Here is a 22,583-nt window from a genome sequence, read left to right as displayed (position 1 = left end):
TGCTAAATGCAGACCGTCCTCTCACCTGAGCAAACGTCCTCACGCCCTGCAGGAGACACGTCCAGCCTACCCAAAATAACCACACGGATCAGCGGGTGTGAATATGTGTGAGCCAGGCATTTGGGCTTCATTCTCAGGGTGTTCAGATGTGTGTGAGCTGTGAATTACTGAAATTATCATCCTGAAATTGTTATGATCACAGCCAGTTTCAGCAGGGATTTCATTGGATGGCTATAAGTGAAACAGGCCCAAGACAATTGAGAGTGTGTTAACCAACTCAAGCTCTAAATACTATAAATGTGCAAATATGTCGAAATGAAAACAAAACAAAACTGCAGACTAAGATGGTTGCCCAAACAAATGACTCTTCTCATCCAGTTCTTTTTAGCCAATCAACAAGAGACATCGTGACTAGTGTTTTCTGATTCCCAAACAAATGACTCTTCTGATCCAGTTATTTTTAGCCAATCAACAAGATACAGCGTGACTAGTATTATCTGAGTCCCAAACAAATGACTCTTCTGATCCAGTTATTTTTAGCCAATCAACAAGATACAGCGTGACTAGTGTTTTCTGATTCCCAAACAAATGACTCTTCTGATCCAGTTATTTTTAGCCAATCAACAAGATACAGCGTGACTAGTGTTTTCTGATTCCCAAACAAATGACTCTTCTGATCCAGTTATTTTTAGCCAATCAACAAGATACAGCGTGACTAGTGTTCTCTGATTCCCAAACAAATGACTCTTCTGATCCAGTTATTTTTAGCCAATCAACAAGATACAAGCGTGACTAGTGTTTTCTGATTCCCAAACAAATGACTCTTCTGATCCAGTTATTTTTAGCCAATCAACAAGATACAGCGTGACTAGTGTTCTCTGATTCCCAAACAAATGACTCTTCTGATCCAGTTATTTTTAGCCAATCAACAAGAGACAGCGTGACTAGTGTTATCTGATTCCCAAACAAATGACTCTTCTGATCCAGTTATTTTTAGCCAATCAACAAGAGACAGCGTGACTAGTGTTTTCTGATTCCCAAACAAATGACTCTTCTGATCCAGTTATTTTTAGCCAATCAACAAGATACAGCGTGACTAGTGTTCTCTGATTCCCAAACAAATGACTCTTCTGATCCAGTTATTTTTAGCCAATCAACAAGATACAGCGTGACTAGTGTTTTCTGATTCCCAAACAAATGACTCTTCTGATCCAGTTATTTTTAGCCAATCAACAAGATACAGCGTGACTAGTGTTATCTGATTCCCAAACAAATGACTCTTCTGATCCAGTTATTTTTAGCCATCAACAAGAGACAGCGTGACTAGTGTTATCTGATTCCCAAACAAATGACTCTTCTGATCCAGTTATTTTTAGCCAATCAACAAGATACAGCGTGACTAGTGTTATCTGATTCCCAAACAAATGACTCTTCTGATCCAGTTATTTTTAGCCAATCAACAAGAGACAGCGTGACTAGTGTTATCTGATTCCCAAACAAATGACTCTTCTGATCCAGTTATTTTTAGCCAATCAACAGGATACAGCGTGACTAGTGTTATCTGATTCCCAAACAAATGACTCTTCTGATCCAGTTATTTTTAGCCAATCAACAAGAGACAGCGTGACTAGTGTTATCTGATTCCCAAACAAATGACTCTTCTGATCCAGTTATTTTTAGCCAATCAACAAGAGACAGCGTGACTAGTGTTATCTGATTCCCAAACAAATGACTCTTCTGATCCAGTTATTTTTAGCCAATCAACAAGAGACAGCGTGACTAGTGTTATCTGATTCCCAAACAAATGACTCTTCTGATCCAGTTATTTTTAGCCAATCAACAAGAGACAGCGTGACAAGTGTTATCTGATTCCCAAACAAATGACTCTTCTGATCCAGTTATTTTTAGCCAATCAACAAGAGACAGCGTGACTAGTGTTATCTGATTCCCAAACAAATGACTCTTCTGATCCAGTTATTTTTAGCCAATCAACAAGAGACAGCGTGACTAGTGTTATCTGATTCCCAAACAAATGACTCTTCTGATCCAGTTATTTTTAGCCAATCAACAAGAGACAGCGTGACTAGTGTTATCTGATTCCCAAACAAATGACTCTTCTGATCCAGTTATTTTTAGCCAATCAACAAGAGACAGCGTGACTAGTGTTATCTGATTCCCAAACAAATGACTCTTCTGATCCAGTTATTTTTAGCCAATCAACAAGAGACAAGCGTGACTAGTGTTATCTGATTCCCAAACAAATGACTCTTCTGATCCAGTTATTTTTAGCCAATCAACAAGAGACAAGCGTGACTAGTGTTATCTGATTCCCAAACAAATGACTCTTCTGATCCAGTTATTTTTAGCCAATCAACGAGATACAGCGTGACTAGTGTTATCTGATTCCCAAACAAATGACTCTTCTGATCCAGTTATTTTTAGCCAATCAACGAGATACAGCGTGACTAGTGTTATCTGATTCCCAAACAAAGGACACTTCTGATCCAGTTATTTTTAGCCAATCAACGAGATACAGCGTGACTAGTGTTATCTGATTCCCAAACAAATGACTCTTCTGATCCAGTTATTTTTAGCCAATCAACAAGAGACAGCGTGACAAGTGTTTTCTGATTCCCAAACAAATGACTCTTCTGATCCAGTTATTTTTAGCCAATCAACAAGAGACAGCGTGACTAGTGTTATCTGATTCCCAAACAAATGACTCTTCTGATCCAGTTATTTTTAGCCAATCAACAAGAGACAGCGTGACTAGTGTTATCTGATTCCCAAACAAATGACTCTTCTGATCCAGTTATTTTTAGCCAATCAACAAGAGACAGCGTGACTAGTATTATCTGATTCCCAAACAAATGACTCTTCTGATCCAGTTATTTTTAGCCAATCAACAAGAGACAGCGTGACTAGTATTATCTGATTCCCAAACAAATGACTCTTCTGATCCAGTTATTTTTAGCCAATCAACAAGAGACAGCGTGACTAGTGTTATCTGATTCCCAAACAAATGACTCTTCTGATCCAGTTATTTTTAGCCAATCAACAAGAGACAGCGTGACTAGTGTTATCTGATTCCCAAACAAATGACTCTTCTGATCCAGTTATTTTTAGCCAATCAACGAGATACAGCGTGACTAGTGTTATCTGATTCCCAAACAAATGACTCTTCTGATCCAGTTATTTTTAGCCAATCAACGAGATACAGCGTGACTAGTGTTATCTGATTCCCAAACAAAGGACACTTCTGATCCAGTTATTTTTAGCCAATCAACACAAGATACAGCGTGACAAGTGTTTTCTGATTCCCAAACAAATGACTCTTCTGATCCAGTTATTTTTAGCCAATCAACAAGAGACAGCGTGACTAGTATTATCTGATTCCCAAACAAATGACTCTTCTGATCCAGTTATTTTTAGCCAATCAACAACAAACAGCACAACTAGGATTGTCCGATTCCAAAACAAATGACTCTTCGATTCCGGATCTTTTTAGTGAATCAACAACAAATAGCAAAACTAGGATTGTCCGATTGCAAAACAAATGACTCTTCGGTTCCGGATCTTTTTAGTGAATCAACAACAAATAGCACAACTAGGATTGTCCGATTCCAAAACAAATGACTCTTCGGTTCCGGATCTTTTTAGTGAATCAACAACATGTAGCACAACTAGGATTGTCCGATTACAAAACAAATGACTCTTCGGTTCCGGAACTTTTTAGTGAATCTACAACAAATTGCAAAACTAGGATTGTCCGATTCCAAAACAAATGACTCTTCGGTTCCGGATCTTTTTAGTGAATCAACAACAAGTAGCACAACTAGGATTGTCCGATTCCAAAACAAATGACTCTTCGGTTCCGGATCTTTTTAGTGAATCAACAACATGTAGCACAACTACGATTGTCCGATTCCAAAACAAATGACTCTTCGGTTCCGGATCTTTTTAGTGAATCAACAACATGTAGCACAACTAGGATTGTCCGGTTCCAAAACAAATGACTCTTCGGTTCCTGATCTTTTTAGTGAATCTACAACATGTAGCACAACTAGGATTGTCCGATTCCAAAACAAATGACTCTTCGGTTCCGGATCTTTTTAGTGAATCTACAACATGTAGAACAACTAGGATTGTCCGATTCCAAAACAAATGACTCTTCGGTTCCGGATCTTTTTAGTGAATCAACAACATGTAGCACAACTAGGATTGTCCGATTCCAAAACAAATGACTCTTCGGTTCCGGATCTTTTTAGTGAATCAACAAAAAATAGCACAACTAGGATTGTCCGATTCCAAAACAAATGACTCTTCGGTTCCGGATCTTTTTAGTGAATCAACAACAAATAGCAAAACTAGGACTGTCCGATTCCAAAACAAATGACTCTTTGGTTCCGGATCTTTTTAGAGAATCAACAACAAATAACACAACTAGGATTTTCCGATTCCAAAACAAATGACTCTTCAGTTCCGGATCTTTTTAGAGAATCAACAACATGTAGCACAACTAGGATTGTCCGATTCCAAAATAAATGACTCTTCAGTTCCGGATCTTTTTAGAGAATCAACAACATGTAGCACAACTAGGATTGTCCGATTCCAAAACAAATGACTCTTCGGTTCCGGATTTTTTTAGAGAATCAACAACAAATAGCACAACTAGGATTGTCCAATTCCAAAACAAATGACTCTTCAATTCCGGATCTTTTTAGAGAATCAACAACATGTAGCACAACTAGGATTGTCCGATTCCAAAACAAATGACTCTTCGGTTCCGGATCTTTTTAGTGAATCAACAACATGTAGCACAACTACGATTGTCCGATTCCAAAACAAATGACTCTTCGGTTCCGGATCTTTTTAGTGAATCAACAACATGTAGCACAACTAGGATTGTACGGTTCCAAAACAAATGACTCTTCGGTTCCTGATTTTTTTAGTGAATCTACAACATGTAGCACAACTAGGATTGTACGGTTCCAAAACAAATGACTCTTTGGTTCCGGATCTTTTTAGTGAATCAACAACATGTAGCACAACTAGGATTGTCCGATTCCAAAACAAATGACTCTTCGGTTCCGGATCTTTTTAGTGAATCTACAACATGTAGAACAACTAGGATTGTCCGATTCCAAAACAAATGACTCTTCGGTTCCGGATCTTTTTAGTGAATCAACAACATGTAGCACAACTAGGATTGTCCGATTCCAAAACAAATGACTCTTCGGTTCCGGATCTTTTTAGTGAATCAACAACAAATAGCACAACTAGGATTGTCCGATTCCAAAACAAATGACTCTTCGGTTCCGGATCTTTTTAGTGAATCAACAACAAATAGCAAAACTAGGACTGTCCGATTCCAAAACAAATGACTCTTTGGTTCCGGATCTTTTTAGAGAATCAACAACAAATAGCACAACTAGGATTTTCCGATTCCAAAACAAATGACTCTTCAGTTCCGGATCTTTTTAGAGAATCAACAACATGTAGCACAACTAGGATTGTCCGATTCCAAAACAAATGACTCTTCAGTTCCGGATCTTTTTAGAGAATCAACAACATGTAGCACAACTAGGATTGTCCGATTCCAAAACAAATGACTCTTCGGTTCCGGATCTTTTTAGTGAATCAACAACATGTAGCACAACTAGGATTGTCCGATTCCAAAACAAATGACTCTTCGGTTCCGGATCTTTTTAGTGAATCAACAAAAAATAGCACAACTAGGATTGTCCGATTCCAAAACAAATGACTCTTCGGTTCCGGATCTTTTTAGTGAATCAACAACAAATAGCAAAACTAGGACTGTCCGATTCCAAAACAAATGACTCTTTGGTTCCGGATCTTTTTAGAGAATCAACAACAAATAACACAACTAGGATTTTCCGATTCCAAAACAAATGACTCTTCAGTTCCGGATCTTTTTAGAGAATCAACAACATGTAGCACAACTAGGATTGTCCGATTCCAAAATAAATGACTCTTCAGTTCCGGATCTTTTTAGAGAATCAACAACATGTAGCACAACTAGGATTGTCCAATTCCAAAACAAATGACTCTTCAATTCCGGATCTTTTTAGAGAATCAACAACATGTAGTACAACTAGGATTGTCCGATTCCAAAACAAATGACTCTTCAGTTCCGGATCTTTTTAGAGAATCAACAACATGTAGCACAACTAGGATTGTCCAATTCCAAAACAAATGACTCTTCAGTTCCGGATCTTTTTAGTGAATCAACAACAAATAGCACAACTAGGATTGTCCGATTCCAAAACAAATGACTCTTCGGTTCCGGATCTTTTTAGCCAATCAACAAGATACATGTTTTTATGTAGTAGTCAGACAATAACTGAAGTGTTTAGTGTAAAATATAGTGATAGTCTAATGTTTATAAGTGAAACAAACTCTTTTATCCAAAACATTTTACAAGTCATCCGTGTGTCCACCTTCAGAAGCAGTGTTTACAGTGTTAACAAAATCCAACCTTTTCAAACAAAGAAATATACAATCAACTCTTCACAAGCACAGCTGCAGTGATATTTCTCAAGAAAAGTGACATTTGTTTTTTATTTAAATGGATTTCTGCAGAATCACTGAAGATTAGCAACATAATCTGATCAACGGCGTCATCTGCTGGTTAAACGCATGCGCACAGTTGCAACTAACCGCTTAGGGAGAAATTATATCCTTTATGTAAATTATATGAGCTTTATGGAGAAATGAAATACCGTTTAACATACTTGGAATAGAAGAAGGATAGTGAAAATAATGATATAAATAATTTTATAATAAATATTCAGATTGAACTGATCTTTAGAAGGACTGAAATGATGACTGATTTTAATATTTTTTACCTCATCATTTATTTTTTTAAATAAACCACGTGATAAAAATATTTGAGTAATTCATTTTACATGTTGCTTTTAAAAAACAAAATTGACCTGCCGCCCCATATGCGCCCTTCCTTTGACTGACATGACTCTTACCCAATCAAAACGGAGCATTCCCTTAGAAATAGAATAAATTAGTAGAATGCAAATTGTGAAATGAACAGGGAAACCTTATACAGGCGGAGATTAGCTGTTCTGTCCGGAGCGATGGCTCTATAAATATCCTATTTTAACTTTTCACTGGTATTTTTCAATACAATATATTTCAAATTTTCTCAGTGAAATTAATCAGGTGTAAAATAAATCAAAACAATACACAGACTACGCTGTAATGTAGGTTCTGCTACTTTTCTCCGCGTAATTCAAAATGGTTCAACCACAGAAGGTTTGGTTGTTACTTTTCTCCGCGCTGTTTTAGATTGCCCAATCACAGCCGATTGTGATATGTGTTTACGGATATTTATTTTACATTGTTTACATTTGTATCTCAGGAACTAATCTTTGCAAATACAAGATATAAGATATAATTATTAGTTACAAATATGTCCATTAAGAAAAAATAAAATATCATAATAAGAAATTAGACGTATTTTTGAGTAATTCATTTTACGTGTTGCTTTTAAAAAATGAAATTGACCTGCCGCCCCATATGCGCCCTTTCTTTGACTGACATGACTCTTACCCAATCAAAACGGAGCATTCCCTTAGAAATAGAATAAATTAGTAGAATGCAAATTGTGAAATGAACAGGGAAACCTTAAATGGGCGGGGATTAGCTGTTCCGTCCGGAGCGATGGATCTGTAAATATCATATTTTAACTTTTCACTGGTATTTTTCAATACAATAACTTTCAGATTTTCTCAGTGAAATTAATCAGGTGTAAAATAAATCAAAACAACACACAGACAGCCCTATAATGTAGTATCTGCTACTTTTCTCCGCGTAATTCAAAATGGACCAACCACAGAAGGTTTAGTTGTTACTTTTCTCCGCGCTGGTTTAGAATGCCCAATCACAGCCGTTTGTGATATGTGTTTACGGATATTTATTTTACACTGTTTACATTTGTATCTCAGGAACTAATCTTTGCTACTACAAGATATAAGATATAAGTATTAGTTACAAATATGTCCATTAAGAAAAAATAAAATATAATAATAAGAAATTAGACGTATTTAGCTCTCTGAGCCACCGAGAGCCCTCTGGAGGGAGCACCACTAAACGCAGGACGCAGGTAACTAGGAAGTGACAAAACTGGAGCTCCTCCTCCCACGTGTATCCGCAGGAACCGGCGGCAACGTGACGCGGGTGGAACCGACACAGGCAGACCAAAACCGGCGGACCGGAGAACGTTGAGAAAGAGAAAGGTATTTAATAACGGACTGATGTTATATGGGTTCATATGCGGGATTTAAACTGGATCTGAAGGGCTTTACTGTGGTACAATCATGGTATCCGGTAGTACTTTTGACTTTTGTAGGTATTTTCATGGTGCTCCAATGTACTTTATAAAATACAGTTGCGCTACCTTTGTACATGTACAAAATCCATGGTATAACAATGGTACTTTTAGGGTACTTATGTTGTTAGTGGGACCGATTACTGCGTAGTACCGACACCGATCACCGGGCGCTGGTGGACGCGCTCGCCCGGCCGGAGACCTCAGCACCCGGTCATTGGCTTTTTATTTATTTATTTATTTATTTATTTATTAACATTTATATTATATTTACTAAAACTTTATATACTTTTACTAAAATATCAACTTTGTTTACCTTTTCTAAAACATGATTTGCCAAATCAGTATGCACTTTTATTAATGAACCATTTTGAGCTTTTTGTCTTGAGATGTTGCTTCAATATATCCACATAATATTCCTTCCTCATGATGTCATCATCTATTTTGTGACGTGCACCAGTCCCTCCTGCAGCAAAGCACCCCCACAACATGATGCTGCACCCCCATGCTTCACGGTTGGGATGGTGTTCTTCGGTTTACAAGCCTCACCCTTTTAACTTCAAACATAACGATGGTCATTATGGCCAAACCGTTCAATTTTTGTTTCATCAGACCAAAGGACAATTCTGCAGAAAGTGAGATCTTTATCCCCATGTGCACCTGCAAACTGTAGTTTGGATTATTTATGGTGGTTTTGGAGCAGCGGCTTCTTCCTTGCTGAGCAGCCTTCCAGGTTATGTCGATATAGGACTCGTTTTGCTGTGGATCTAGATACTCGTCCACCGGTTTCCTCCAGCATCTTCTCAAGGTTCTTTGGTGTTGTTCTGGGATTGATTTGCACTTTTCGCACCAAACTATGTTCATCTCTAGGAGACAGAATGAGTCTCCTTCCTGAGCGGTATTATGGCTGCGTGGTCCCATTGTGTTTATACTTGCGTACTATTGTTTGTACAGATGAACGTGGCTTGCAAGGATGAACCAGACTTGTGGAGGTCCACGATTTTTATTCTGAGCTCTTGTCTTGTCTTGCTTTATCATGATGTCAAGCAAAGAGGCTCTGAGTTTGAAGGTTGGCCTTACAATACATCCACAGGTACACCTCAAGCTGACCCCAATTAGCATACCAGAAGCTAAATTAGGCTTGACATCATTTTCTGGAACTTTTCAAGCTGCTTAAAGGCAGTTGACTTGGTGTATGTGAACTTCTGAGCCACTGGAAATATGTTATAGTCAACTGAAAGTGACGCAATCAGTCTGTAAACAATCGTTGGAAAACGTACTCATGTCATGCACAAAGTAGATGTCCTAAACGACTTGCCAAAACTGTAGTTTGCTAATATGAAATCTGTGGAGTGGTTAAAAAAAATGTGTTTTAATGACTTCAACCCAAGTGCATGTAAACTTCTGACTTCAACTGTGTCTGTATAAACATGCATGTATCCCTCTGGTGTTTCAGGACTGACGATGGCAGATGATCCGAGCGCATCGGACAGAAATGTGGAGATCTGGAAGATCAAGAAACTCATCAAGAGTCTCGAAGCGGCGAGAGGGTGAGTGTGTGTTTAGGAGTGTTTTTATTCATAGTGGTCAAAAGTTAATTATTAGACAATTTTGAAGCTTGTTTGTGGTTTGACTGGCACGTTGGCATGCCACACACTAACATGTGACTGAAGTGTTGATTCATAACTTTTGCATATCAAAACACTGAAGCTATAATAAATGTATTATTAGACACTGTGGATAAAAGCTTCTGTTTAATGACTGTTTACTCGGGTCACAGGGATGGGCAGATCTGACTTTGTGTGTATTTGGGTTTCAATCGTAGGGTGTTTCAAACAGGTCTGTTTATTATCTCGTAAAAAGTGGTATGTGCTATGCCATCTAGTTTCAACATCATTTGTACTTCAGAGATTTCTCTTTAAAAGACAGAAAGTATTAGCTGCATGCAAAGTGACCAACATTTCATTTTTGACCACTGAAAATTTACTCATGGAGCCACATTGAGAGCCCCATATTTCTGGGACGGAACCGTATCGGGCCTAAAAAATGAAGACACCAAAAGAAAAGTTTGTTCTGAACCAGAATCTAAAAGGATATTAAGATGTCTTGAATACTTTTGGAATTACAGGCATGCCAACTTTGGAAAAAGAACACGAAAAGTGCTTTTTCCCATTTTTGAACTGTCACCATTGGCATATAATGCAACAAGGATTGCTGAAGTCAACTGATTTTAGTAGCAGACCTCCCAATCTCTGTGTAGCGTGTTCACATACAACGCGAAGCGAGCGTTTCGTGTGGCGCGATTACATGCAAAGTCAATGCAAAGCTGCGAATAGACTCGAACATGCAAAATCGAGTATTCGCGTGAGTTTACATTTTTCATTTTTACGCTTATATAGCGCCTTTATAACCTTAGCAGTATTCAAAGCGCTTTACGCTGTGTCTCATTCACCCATTCACACACCAATGACAGCAGAGCTGCTATGCAAGGTGCTAGCCTTGGGGTTCAGTGTCTTACCCAAGGACACTTCGGCATGTGGAGTCGTGTGGGCCGGGAATCGAACCGCCAATCCTGCGATTAGTGACCGACCTGCTCTACCAACTGAACCACAGCCGCCCCAAATCAAGCAAAAAGCCTATCAGCAATGAGATTGTCTGGATGTTACTGACGTAGTAGCAGAAGAAATCTGGAAAAATGGATGATAAAAATAGTTGTAGCGGTGTGTGGACACCCAGAATTGTACGACACAACGTCATACATGTACAGAGACCGGACGAAAAAAGACTTGGAGGAAAGTGAGCGAGGAAGTTGGACTACCTGGTAAATTGTTCTGAAAATATGCGCGTCGACTTGATACCAGCTATTGGTTGAACTTTACTAGTAACCAAGTCGTAGAAGCCCCTCCTCCTGTCCTTTTCCGGAAGAGAAGCGGGAATACTCGCGGGTTACTCAAACTCACGCGAGCAATGGTGAAAATTCCTAACGTTGTATGTGAACGCACCACAAACGTAACAATGATGCTACAACCTTTCTAAGTTTATTTGTTTGACCTGTGGTTTTGCTCAAATCATAGGGAGAAATTGCCATTTTGACCCCCTCTACAAAATAGTGGATTACTCCGTAAATATTCAATCATTTCTGGTTTAGTTGGCGCGGAATGACGCAACAGCAAATCCGATTTTCTAACGTGAAACAAACACTTATTTCATGCAATATTAACAAATCTATTTGGTAGTTTTTGGAACTGACACAAGGGAAATCGGTTATCTGATGATATTTGGCCATTTTCGGCATTGGCCGATAACGGTTTACACTTTTATTATGTATATTGGCATTTATTTCAGCCATCCTGCTTTCTAGATATGGCATTTTTTTTAATGGCTGATTACGATATCGGTTGATCGCTCATTTGGATATGGAAAAAAAAAAAATCATAATTTTCCCTGGGCGTTATATTGGTCTATCGCTAATCCAGATTGAGTCAAGTTACATTTACATTTATGCATTTGGCAGACGCTTTTATCCAAAGTGACTTACAGTGCACTTTTTACAGGGACAATCCCCCCGGAGCAACCTGGAGTTAAGTGCCTTGCTCAAGGACACAATGGTGGTGGCCATGGGGATCGAACCAGCAACCTTCTGATTACCAGTTATGTGCTTTAGCCCAGTACGCCACCACAGTTAAGCATATTGTAGACTGAAAGGCAAGATATCCACATGAAATCCAAACTAACATTCGGTTTGAAATGAGATTACATCGTTACTATTGCAATCCTATACGTTGGACATTAACAGCACTGTCTAGATTTCCTCCCTTACAAAATGACTGTGGACAGTCAGTCCTAAAGATTATATTGGAAAACTCTGTGAGCAAAATCAAAGCCACACCGCCGCCTCTAATCCCAATTTACTGAATGTGTAATGTGTCACTTATAAACATGTGTTGGCACAAGTGATGTGTGTCTTTAGGGGGCTGTAACTGGAGTGGAAAGAACTTTGTGCATTTAAAATACTTCTTGTCCTCGGTTCACTCGCCCGTCAGATCTGTGAGCTTTCTAATCGAGGGTAACGCATGTGTGAAATGATCTGTAAGGTGTGTGCTTCATTGAGCGTGTAAATGTGACATCGCTGTGACTGTTTTGCCCTCGTGCTTTCTGACAGTTTGGGCATGCTGTAGGTCACAATAACACAGACCTTTTATTCAAGGGCAACGTGTGTGTAAATAAAGCCACGCACAGTTCTGCTCTATTTACGTTTGTCACCGGCGAGACCCTCGTTCAAACATAGAGCACAGTGTAGACGGACTAAACCAATGTTTCAAGTTGATCTGTTTTTAGCAGCATCTCACCGGAGAGAGAATAAGAGAGCTCTAGAAAAATGTTAAGCTCCCTTTTTCTCTGTACACGGACACCTGTGACTTCGCTCTGTCTCTCTCTCGATTAAGTCGAGTTTACTATTGCCAAAGCATTCTAAGGTTATTTGTAGGGCTGTCGATTATGCGTTAAAAATGTATGCAGTTAATCATGTTCCTGGACCGTAATAATAAGGAATATTCCAAACATTGAACCAACTTGAAGTTCCAGCTGTTTTCAGCAGGGGGCAGTAAGCGCAACTCCAGCTGTACAGACAACAAACACACTCAGACTTTCGCGACCGCAGCAAAAGCACAAGATTCCCTTCCAGCACCTGTACGATCAGCACTGGTGCCCCTTAGAGATGTGAGCTCACCCCACTACTCATCTCCCAGTATACCAACGACTGCACCCTCAAGGACCCCTCTATCAAGCTCCTGAAGTTTACAGACGACACTACAGTCATCGGCCTCATCCAAGATGATCTCGAGACGTGTTTTTCCGAGGCCTGGTCCACGCTAATACGCTTTAGTTTGAAAACGCATCGTTTTCTCTCCGTTTTGGCCTTCCGTCCACACCGAGACGGCGTTTTTGTCCGCGGAAACTGAGCTTTTTGAAAGCGCGCTCCAAAGAGTATACGTTTGAAAATGCCGTTTGCGTGTTGACTGTGAAAACGGACGCTTTGGAAAACGATGACTCATTTGTAGTCATGTGATCTATCCAACCAAAACAATCAAGATGGCGGCACGCGTTATAGCGGCGCTGTTGTGTCTGATACTCACTTTGATAGCGTTGTTAAAAAATAAATGTTACTTTTTTTACAACCTTCACATTGCGTTCCTTCAAAGGCGAAGGGACGTTCACTCGGAATTGGTGTCCGGCAACGGAACACGAGGACAATCGCGTTTCAGACCGTACATGCAGTGGGGATTTCCCGCATGCACAGTGACACGATTTAAGCGTTTTCATACGTTTCAGTGTGGATGAGCAACTTTTGGAAAACGATTGAAAACTTTATTATGGACGGAGAGCGTTTTGAAAGGAAAACGCCATTTTCAAATGTATCCGGATTAATGTAGACGTAGCCTAAGTTTCAAACTACGCTTTAAATTGACACGATCTACAAGCATGTTTATGACGCGATGCATCCAAAGTGAGACGCATATTTATATGTGCGGTTAATTGCCATTAATTAATTAATTGGCACATCATGTAATTAATTTAATGATTTTGATTGAATGGCCTTAAATCTTATGAAGATTTTCTGCTTCAGTGGCATACCCCAAAATTAAAGTAATTTTAAAGAAAACTTTTCAAATGTTTTAATGATATAGATTATGGTATATTCTGAGACTCTCAGCCTAAGAAACTTCCAAAAATCTTAGTCATGAGATTTCACAGAATGAGTTTAATTCTGTGTCGTTTGAGTCATCATTGAGTCTGTGTCGTGTATTTGGCGCCATCTCCTGGTGGTCATATGTAACATTGTGCTTCATGTGGATTATCTAATGATCTATACATCTGATTATCTTGTGTGTGGACTCGTTTGAAAGATAATCACCTCCTTTAAATATTGATATGTGATATTTCATGTTTCGTGAAGGTTTAAGTGAAAACACAGCATACAAGCAACACCAGCATAATTGCAAAATAAACATACTTGGTCAAAGACATATACTTAGCCATTACTCGCTATATTTTGGTCTGCGAGTAATGCAAATCATATGGTTGTATTCAAATCGGATAGTTGTGTTCAGTTTTGGTCATAATGCCTGCATGCATTGGAAAGTAGAGCTTCTAAGCTTTCAAAAGATACCTATTTTGAAGTGTTGGTCAACTAGTTATTCATATTTTGAGATTTTTGTTTTCTTGCGGGCCCATCCGAGCTTAAAGGTTTGGGGTTTTATTCAAGCTGTAAAACCACAAAAAATATTGCCAGTACACAATGTATTGTGTTATAGGCTGAAGTTAATAATGCATGTGACTTGATGTTTTGAGTCAAATTTAATGAAATGTCACGGAAATCTAAATGAGTGGGGCACCAGAGTTTTGCATCATTTCTGGTGTTTCACCCCTTTTAGTTTTTTTTCATTTGCCTATTTGTAATTTGCCAAACAAACAATTGACTCTCTCTCTCTCTCTCTCTCTCTCACTCTCAGTAATGGTACGAGCATGATTTCTCTCATCATTCCTCCAAAAGATCAGATCTCCAGAGTGGCGAAGATGTTGGCAGATGAGTTTGGCACGGCGTCAAACATCAAGAGTCGAGTGAACAGACTGTCAGTGCTGGGAGCCATTACATCTGTCCAACAGAGACTCAAACTCTATAACAAAGGTGTGTGTCTCCTCCTTTATGTAATCGGTTATCTGTGCCCCTAACAAACACTCACGTATTTAGATGTGATATGAAGTACACCTTTGTTTTCTCTCGTCTCCCACAGTGCCTCACAATGGCCTGGTGGTGTACTGCGGCACCATCGTGACAGACGAAGGTAAAGAAAAGAAAGTCAACATCGATTTTGAGCCTTTCAAACCCATCAACACCTCTCTGTACCTCTGCGACAACAAGTTCCACACCGAGGTGAAATCAAAATACAAATGAGTTGAGATGAAGCGTGTAGTGAATATTAGACAGACTCTAGGATCTTTCTGTCTCTAGGCTCTCACGGCGCTGTTGTCGGACGACAGTAAGTTTGGATTTATAGTTATTGACGGTAGTGGAGCTCTATTCGGGACCTTACAGGGCAACACCAGAGAAGTGTTGCACAAATTTACCGTGGACCTACCCAAGAAACACGGTACTGAACATAAACATATTGAATATATTGAATATTATATAATTAAATAAATACATTTGCTGGAATTTGTGTCATCTTTACCCATGTGTTCTCTGTTCTTAAATGTGAAGGAAGGACTCAATGTACCTCTAATCATTATTTCAGGAAGGGGTGGCCAGTCTGCGCTGCGTTTCGCTCGATTACGGATGGAGAAGAGACATAATTACGTGAGGAAGGTCGCCGAAACGGCGGTGCAGCTCTATGTGTCCAATGATAAAGTCAACGTAGCCGGACTGGTACTCGCCGGATCCGCAGACTTTAAAACGGAGCTCAGCCAATCAGACATGTTTGACCCGGTAAGAAACCGATCGGATTGCTTGTTGAGTTGTTTGGCCGTTCCCAGAAGGTCTCTGTGGCTGGGCCGGGTTGTGATCGTACACACCCGGTCCCGCCCTTCCACAGTCTCTTATTAGTTGAAATAAACTTCCTAATAGAGGTAAACCGATATGCCTGTTTTACCGATTAATCGTGCCGATAGTTGCTTTTTGGAACAGTCGGTAATTGGCAAAGATCAATGGTGGTAGTTCCCAATATTTTATATGATTTTTTTATTTATTTATTCCCTCCATTTTTGTAATAAGAATATATAACAGCGACCTCTAGAGGTCAAATTAACACAATCACTGTTTCATCTCGTGGGGATTGGCTGTATCTAAATCTTTCATCGTTGACAGTATTCGTCTATAATTTTATAGTCACTTCAATGCATATTTTTAGGAGCCATGTCCCAAAGGGGCTAGCACTCTATTGCATCCGATAATATTATTATTCTGGCTGGGAGTCTATGGCAGCCCTATGAAACGTACATAGGAATATTATGAAATTTGGCACACTGATAGGGGGGCATGAATAAGACTTATACCAAATTTGGGGTCTCTAGGTTATACTCTATAGCGCCACCACCAGTTCAAAAATTAACTATTCTGATTGTATCTTTTTGAACCGTTTGTCCTAGAGACACAATTATTTTTTGTTGTCTGATTACTCTCCTTCTGATGATTCATGAAATTGATCCTTAATATTAAACTCTGCCCATGGGGCCTGGGCAGATCAGTGGTATAGACGCTGGCTACCAGGGTAGAGTCACATGGGGTAACCTCCTCGTGGTCGCTTTAATGTGGTTCATTCTCGGTGGGGCACGTGGTGAGTTGAGCGTGAAGGCTCCTTTGTCCTCTTTACATTATGCTTTAGGGCTTCTCCCCTTTTTTCTCCCCAATTTGGAATTCCCAATGTGCTCTAAGTCCTCGTGGTGGCATAGTACCACGGCTCAATTTGGGTGGCGGAGGACAAATCACATCCTGTGCATCTTATCACGTGGCTTGCTTCTTGAAATGTACTACAGTGCATGCTATAACATCAGTATCGTTGTCTCTGATTGATTGCAGAGGTTACAGGTGAAAGTATTAAGGCTGGTGGACATCTCTTACGGGGGTGAAAACGGCTTTAATCAGGCCATTGAGCTCTCCACTGAGGTCCTGTCCAACGTCAAATTCATACAGGAGAAGAAATTAATAGGTAAAAATTGATTCCCACAATGACACAATTGTGTGCCATTTCGTTTTGTAAAATCTCTTATTAAACCATATTATGAAATCATTTAGTTCCATGGTGCTAGAGGTACTCGCTATCAATTTGACCTGGTGGGCGATAAAATAAGCAAATAATCCTATAGATATCCCAGTATCATTCCAGATAGCGTTTAACTGGCCCAAGATTTACGAGATGAGTCCTCAACATATTTGGACCATTTTTCCAGAGATAAAGATTAGACACTAGCTTATAAATGGCATCCAAGACTTGGACTAAAATCCACAAAGTTTAATACTGGTCTTCTTTCTTTCAGGGCGATATTTTGACGAGATCAGTCAGGACACGGGGAAGTACTGTTTCGGAGTTGAGGACACGCTGAAAGCCATGGAAATGGGAGCCGTTGAAATTCTCATCGTCTACGAAAACTTGGAAACGATGAGATACGTCTTCAGAATCCACGGCGTGGAGCTGAATGGCTCTGAGAATGGTAAAATCACACTCGCTCACGGCCTGCGGATACAGTATAGTCACTTTGAGTATAGTGACAATATAAAACCGCCTTGTCTAACTTATCGCCTAAACTGTCAAAGCTCCGTGGCGAAGTGTGTTCAGTGTAAACACGCTTGTATTGACACAGTATTGTTGCACCAACAGATAGTTAAAGATTATATTGTTTAGAAAGGAAATGCACTTGTAATATATCGTCTCTTTCTACACGTTTCAGATGCCAAAGTCATTTATTTGACCCCAGAACAAGAAAAGGACAAGTCTCACTTCATAGACAAAGAGGTGTGTATGTTTGTATCTGTGTTATAGGTCATCTGTTGTGCACAATGCTCACACCTGTGTACACATTCATTCTCCAAGGACGAGTTCAGAAAACAAACTGTCCTAACTCCTGTTCTTCGTTCGTTGCATGCAGATCTCACAAGCGTGCCGATTCCTCTCTGGCAAACTCATAGATTTGAATACAATTAATGGTCTGAAATAATTGCATATTCACATGTTAATTGGAGAGGGCACTTGCAATATATGTGTATTTCAGGCGATTTAAAACAAAGAGATTTCTGATTTTATTTTTTGTTATATGAAGGTCTCATTTTATCTGAACTGTAAACGTTTCACCAGGCCTTCATCGTTCAATTTAGGTACTTTTCAAATGTATTCAATGTACAGATTTGACTGTTTTAGCCTTCAGACCCAGACTTTCAATATTAAACTATGAAAATACATTATAAATATACTAATTATGACATGTTTAAAACTATGATCATCTAAACATCTAATGAGTGAAATTAACATATTGTGTGAATTGTGACCTCATTTCCACCAAACCAAACAATTTTGCCCCAATAAAGTGTTTCTCAATCGTTAGTGTCAGTGAAAATCATTCTTGAGATGAAATGAGACAAAGATAAATCAAGGGAAATGTCACTTTTATTGGCCGTCATTTCCCATCAAGCTGTAATTTTGCCAAATTACGCTGGGGAGAAAAAGAGAAAATATGATTTAATTGTGTGTATTTAGGATACATAAAATGTTAGCTATGAAATTAGCCTTAGCAAGAAAAAATTGTTGGTCATTTTATGTTAAAAATTTCATTTCCAGCACAGAATTCTAAGCTCGGATGGGCCCACGAGAAAAATAAATAATCGTTAATATATTAATAACTACAGCCTTGACCGACACATAATAGGTGTCGTTTGAAAGTTTTGAAGCTCTACTTTATAATACATGTAGATATTATGACCAAAACTGAACAAGTGCTTTGAAATTTGCAGACAAATCAGAAGTTTTGATCATTTAAAAAAATTTAAATAATTTCACTGTACGTATTATTGTAATCGGTAAAAACATCAAACTGATCAAATATCCATGTGTTATATGTCATTGGAAAGCTCTTAAAGAGTAAAATACAACCAGACTATTTGTTTTACTCACTGACGAAAATATAGCGAGTAATTGCTAAATATGTGTCTTTCACAATTATGCTGGTTTTGCTAATATGCTGCGTTTTCGCTTATAACTTCACAAAAATAAACATGTTACATACCGTTACTTAGAAGAGGTGATTATCTTTCAAACGAGTCCACACTCAAGATAATCAGATGTATAGATCATTAGATAATCCACATGAAGCACAATGTTACATATGGCCACCAGGAGATGGCGCCAAATACACGACACAGACTCAATGATGACTCAAATGACACAGAATGAAACTCATTCTGTGAAATCTCATGACTAAAATCATGTCTGCATGCTATGCAAACCAGTCATTGTTGTGTTTGCATGTGTAATTAGTTCTTATGTACAATTATTATCTTTTATTTGTTTGGAGATGTTTTTGGCCACTGATTAATTAACTTTTGATCGCTTTGTCGTATGAACACAAACATTTTCATCTCAAGGCGCGTTTTAAAAGGTTGAAGTACTTGTTTTTTTTTTTTAAACTAACACCGCATCTAAAAAACAGCGTTGTTTCCTTTTTACGTTAAAATGACATTTAATTCAAATTTAGTTTCTCAGCCCTAATGAATTATGTAGTATATGTCCCCTGACAGATGCTCAATGATGTCATTCCTTTTAAGTTGTAGTTGTATGCGGCTGTCAACGTTTTAATGCTACATGTTGGCAATTTTCCATGGCACGTTACGGTTCGACTCGCTTCAACTCGACTCACTTTACTTTTCTGAGCTTGTGTTTCCACTGCGGTTTAGTGCCGCCTCAACGTGGGTGGGATTATAGACTGATCGTCATAGTTGCGCTGCCTCTACTGCCATGACATCCTCCACGCGACACAAAGCAATCAACAATAACACGACCGCTAGCTGTTAGCGTCCAGCTCATTGTGATGCATAAAGCAGTTGTTAATGTTGATTTTACACAAGTGTAAGAGGTTGTTTTAGAAGCAAGTTTCCAGTAGGTGCTCAACAAAATAAAGGGAAGCGTTTAAGCGGAATATAGAGTTAACGTAACAAAACGTCCCATCCTCCATCGTGGATCAACGCCACTTCAGGACACTCTCTCTCCAATTTCCTTCATGGTTCTGTTTTAACTTTTCCCTGCACTGTTGGGAGGTCCGGTGGTAGCCGTGTGCGGCCAACAGCTGAGACACTTCCTGAAAGACATTTTCGTTTCGCTCATCGCTAACGAGTGGACTGTCTGCACCTCGTTTATTGACCACGGCGTGGTTTTGCGCACAGCCATTTATTTTATCTCAATTCGAAAGTCACGTAAACAAATGATACCGTTTCTGCTGTTGCTAACTTTAAAACTAGCGGGTTGATATCGCATGTCGGAAAGCCGATTCTCTCTGACCAATCGGTGATCTGCAGGATTTTGATGGCAAATTTAGTATCGGCTCGGCTCGCTTGGAACCTCGACTGAGGTGGTACTAAAAAAAGTACCAGGTACTATCCACAGTGGAAACCCCCCAAAAAAGCGAGTCGAGTCCCGGAGAGTCGAGTCCCGGAGAGTCGAGTCCCGGAGAGTCGAGTCCCGGAGAGTCGAGTCCCGGAGAGTCGAGTCCCGGAGAGTCGAGTCCCGGAGAGTCGAGTCCCGAGAGTCGAGTCCCGAGAGTCGAGTCCCCGAGAGTCGAGTCCCCGAGAGTCGAGTCCCCGAGAGTCGAGTCCCCGAGAGTCGAGTCCCCGAGAGTCGAGTCCCCGAGAGTCGAGTCCCCGAGAGTCGAGTCGAGCTTTGGAAAAGCCTCAATAATGTCCTTCATTTGTAAATGTTTTTTCTCTCAATGTCTGTCAGACGGGGCAGGAACACGAGCTCATAGAGTCGATGCCTCTGCTGGAGTGGTTCGCCAATAACTATAAGACGTTTGGAGCCAATCTGGAAATCGTGACGGATAAAAGTCAAGAGGGGTCGCAGTTCGTCAAGGGATTTGGAGGAATTGGAGGCAAGTGCACTGAATCATTAGTCAGCGAACACAAGATGATGATGCACTTACAACCTTTTCGTGATATTAGTTTTTGAAGTTAGAAAAGTGAAAGTGAGATTATTGCTCAGTTGTAACTTAAATGTGTTGTTTTTGTAGGTATTTTGCGATACAGGGTCGATTTCCAAGGGATGGATTACCAGGGAGAAGACGAGGAGTTTTTTGATTTGGATGACTACTAGGTAGTCGGAAATGAATGAAGATTTGAGGAGATGTGGAAAGAAATCGTTCTTTGCTACAGTGAGAGAGAAAGAGTTTGTGTGTTTTGATCCCAGATAATCTTAAACACACTGACGGTTACAGAAGAGAAGTGAATCATCTGTCAATCAAATAATGGACAGAGCTATTCATGAATAATGAAAAAGCTCGGCCTTAGAGCGTTCTGATTGGATAAGACTCAATACCTCGTTTTGTTTATTCTCCTCCCCTCTTTGAATGAAAATCGGAGCAGGTGTCCAGGAAGTATATTCACCCTATTTTTGGACTCGCTCCTTATGAGTACATTAAAAGTACATTTTTCTTTTTATTATCCTTTGTTCCCTCTCTCCCCCTAATTTTCCCACTCTAAATCCACCCCTAAATTCCCTACCTCTCTTCTTTTTATTTTTATTTTTAATTTTATTTTTACTGGCAGTAACTGCTGCTGTATTTTATGACGGTGTGGAATTTTTTTACATGGGTTTCTGTAGCGACTGTGGGAGAAACAATAGATTAAATTTGAAAACTGCTTAAACCAGCTGCCCTGCATGTGTTCGTTTTTATAGCTTTGTGTTCAGTTTATTGCCCCCCCAAAAAGCTGATCTCACCTCGTGCCTCCAGTATCAATCTTAATGATTGATTTATAGAGATTTATTTTGCTGTGCCACATTGTATGAACACTATTGCCAAGTTTATTTTTATTCTTATTACATTTATGCATTTGGCAGATGCTTTTATCCAAAGCGACTTACAGTGCTCTTATTACAGGGACAATCCCCCAGAGCAACCTGGAGTGTCTTGCTCAAGGACACAATGGTGGTGGCTGTGGGTTTCGAACCAGCGACCTTCTGATTAACAGCCCTGTGCTGTAGCCACTATGCCACCACCACTCCTATTACAGCAGCTAATGTGTAAGACATATAATGAATATTAAAGGGTGACCAATATGGGTTTTAAATGGTCAATGCCAATATGCCTGTGTTAGTATATGTGTATTATACACAGATGAGCCAAAACATTATGACCAACTGCCTAATATGCTGTTGGTCCTCCGCCGCCAAAACAGCGCTAACCTGCCGAAGCATGTACTACGAGACTCCTGAAGTTGTCCTGTGGTATCTGGCACCAAGGCATTAGCAGCAGATCATTCAAGACCTGTAAGTAGAGAGGCGGAGCCACCGTGGATCGGACTTGTTGGTCCAGCACATCCCACAGATGCTCAATCGGATTGAGATCTGGGGAATTTGGAGGCCAAGTCAACACCTTGAACTCTTCATCATGTTCCTCAAACCACTCCCTAACGACATGTGCAGTGTGGCAGGGTGCAATATCACTGCCATCAGGGAATACTATT

General features: G+C 39.6%; 1 protein-coding gene across 1 annotated transcript; it reads left to right on the top strand.

The window, feature by feature from the left end:
• Positions 1-8,188: 8,188 nt before the first annotated feature.
• On the top strand, positions 8,189-21,759 carry etf1a (eukaryotic translation termination factor 1a). The gene is made up of 11 exons (XM_052149487.1): positions 8,189-8,273; positions 9,822-9,915; positions 14,878-15,053; positions 15,160-15,299; positions 15,378-15,516; positions 15,661-15,851; positions 16,941-17,070; positions 17,399-17,572; positions 17,810-17,874; positions 20,845-20,992; positions 21,131-21,759. The coding sequence occupies exons 2-11, from the start codon at positions 9,830-9,832 to the stop codon at positions 21,211-21,213; spliced, it is 1,332 nt and encodes a 443-aa protein (XP_052005447.1). The 5' UTR covers positions 8,189-8,273; positions 9,822-9,829; the 3' UTR covers positions 21,214-21,759.
• The last annotated feature ends 824 nt before the right edge of the window (positions 21,760-22,583 follow it).

This window comes from Xyrauchen texanus, chromosome 19 (genome assembly GCF_025860055.1).
Source record: "Xyrauchen texanus isolate HMW12.3.18 chromosome 19, RBS_HiC_50CHRs, whole genome shotgun sequence".
Lineage (NCBI taxonomy): Eukaryota > Metazoa > Chordata > Actinopteri > Cypriniformes > Catostomidae > Xyrauchen > Xyrauchen texanus.
This window is presented reverse-complemented; position numbering and strand designations above follow the sequence as displayed.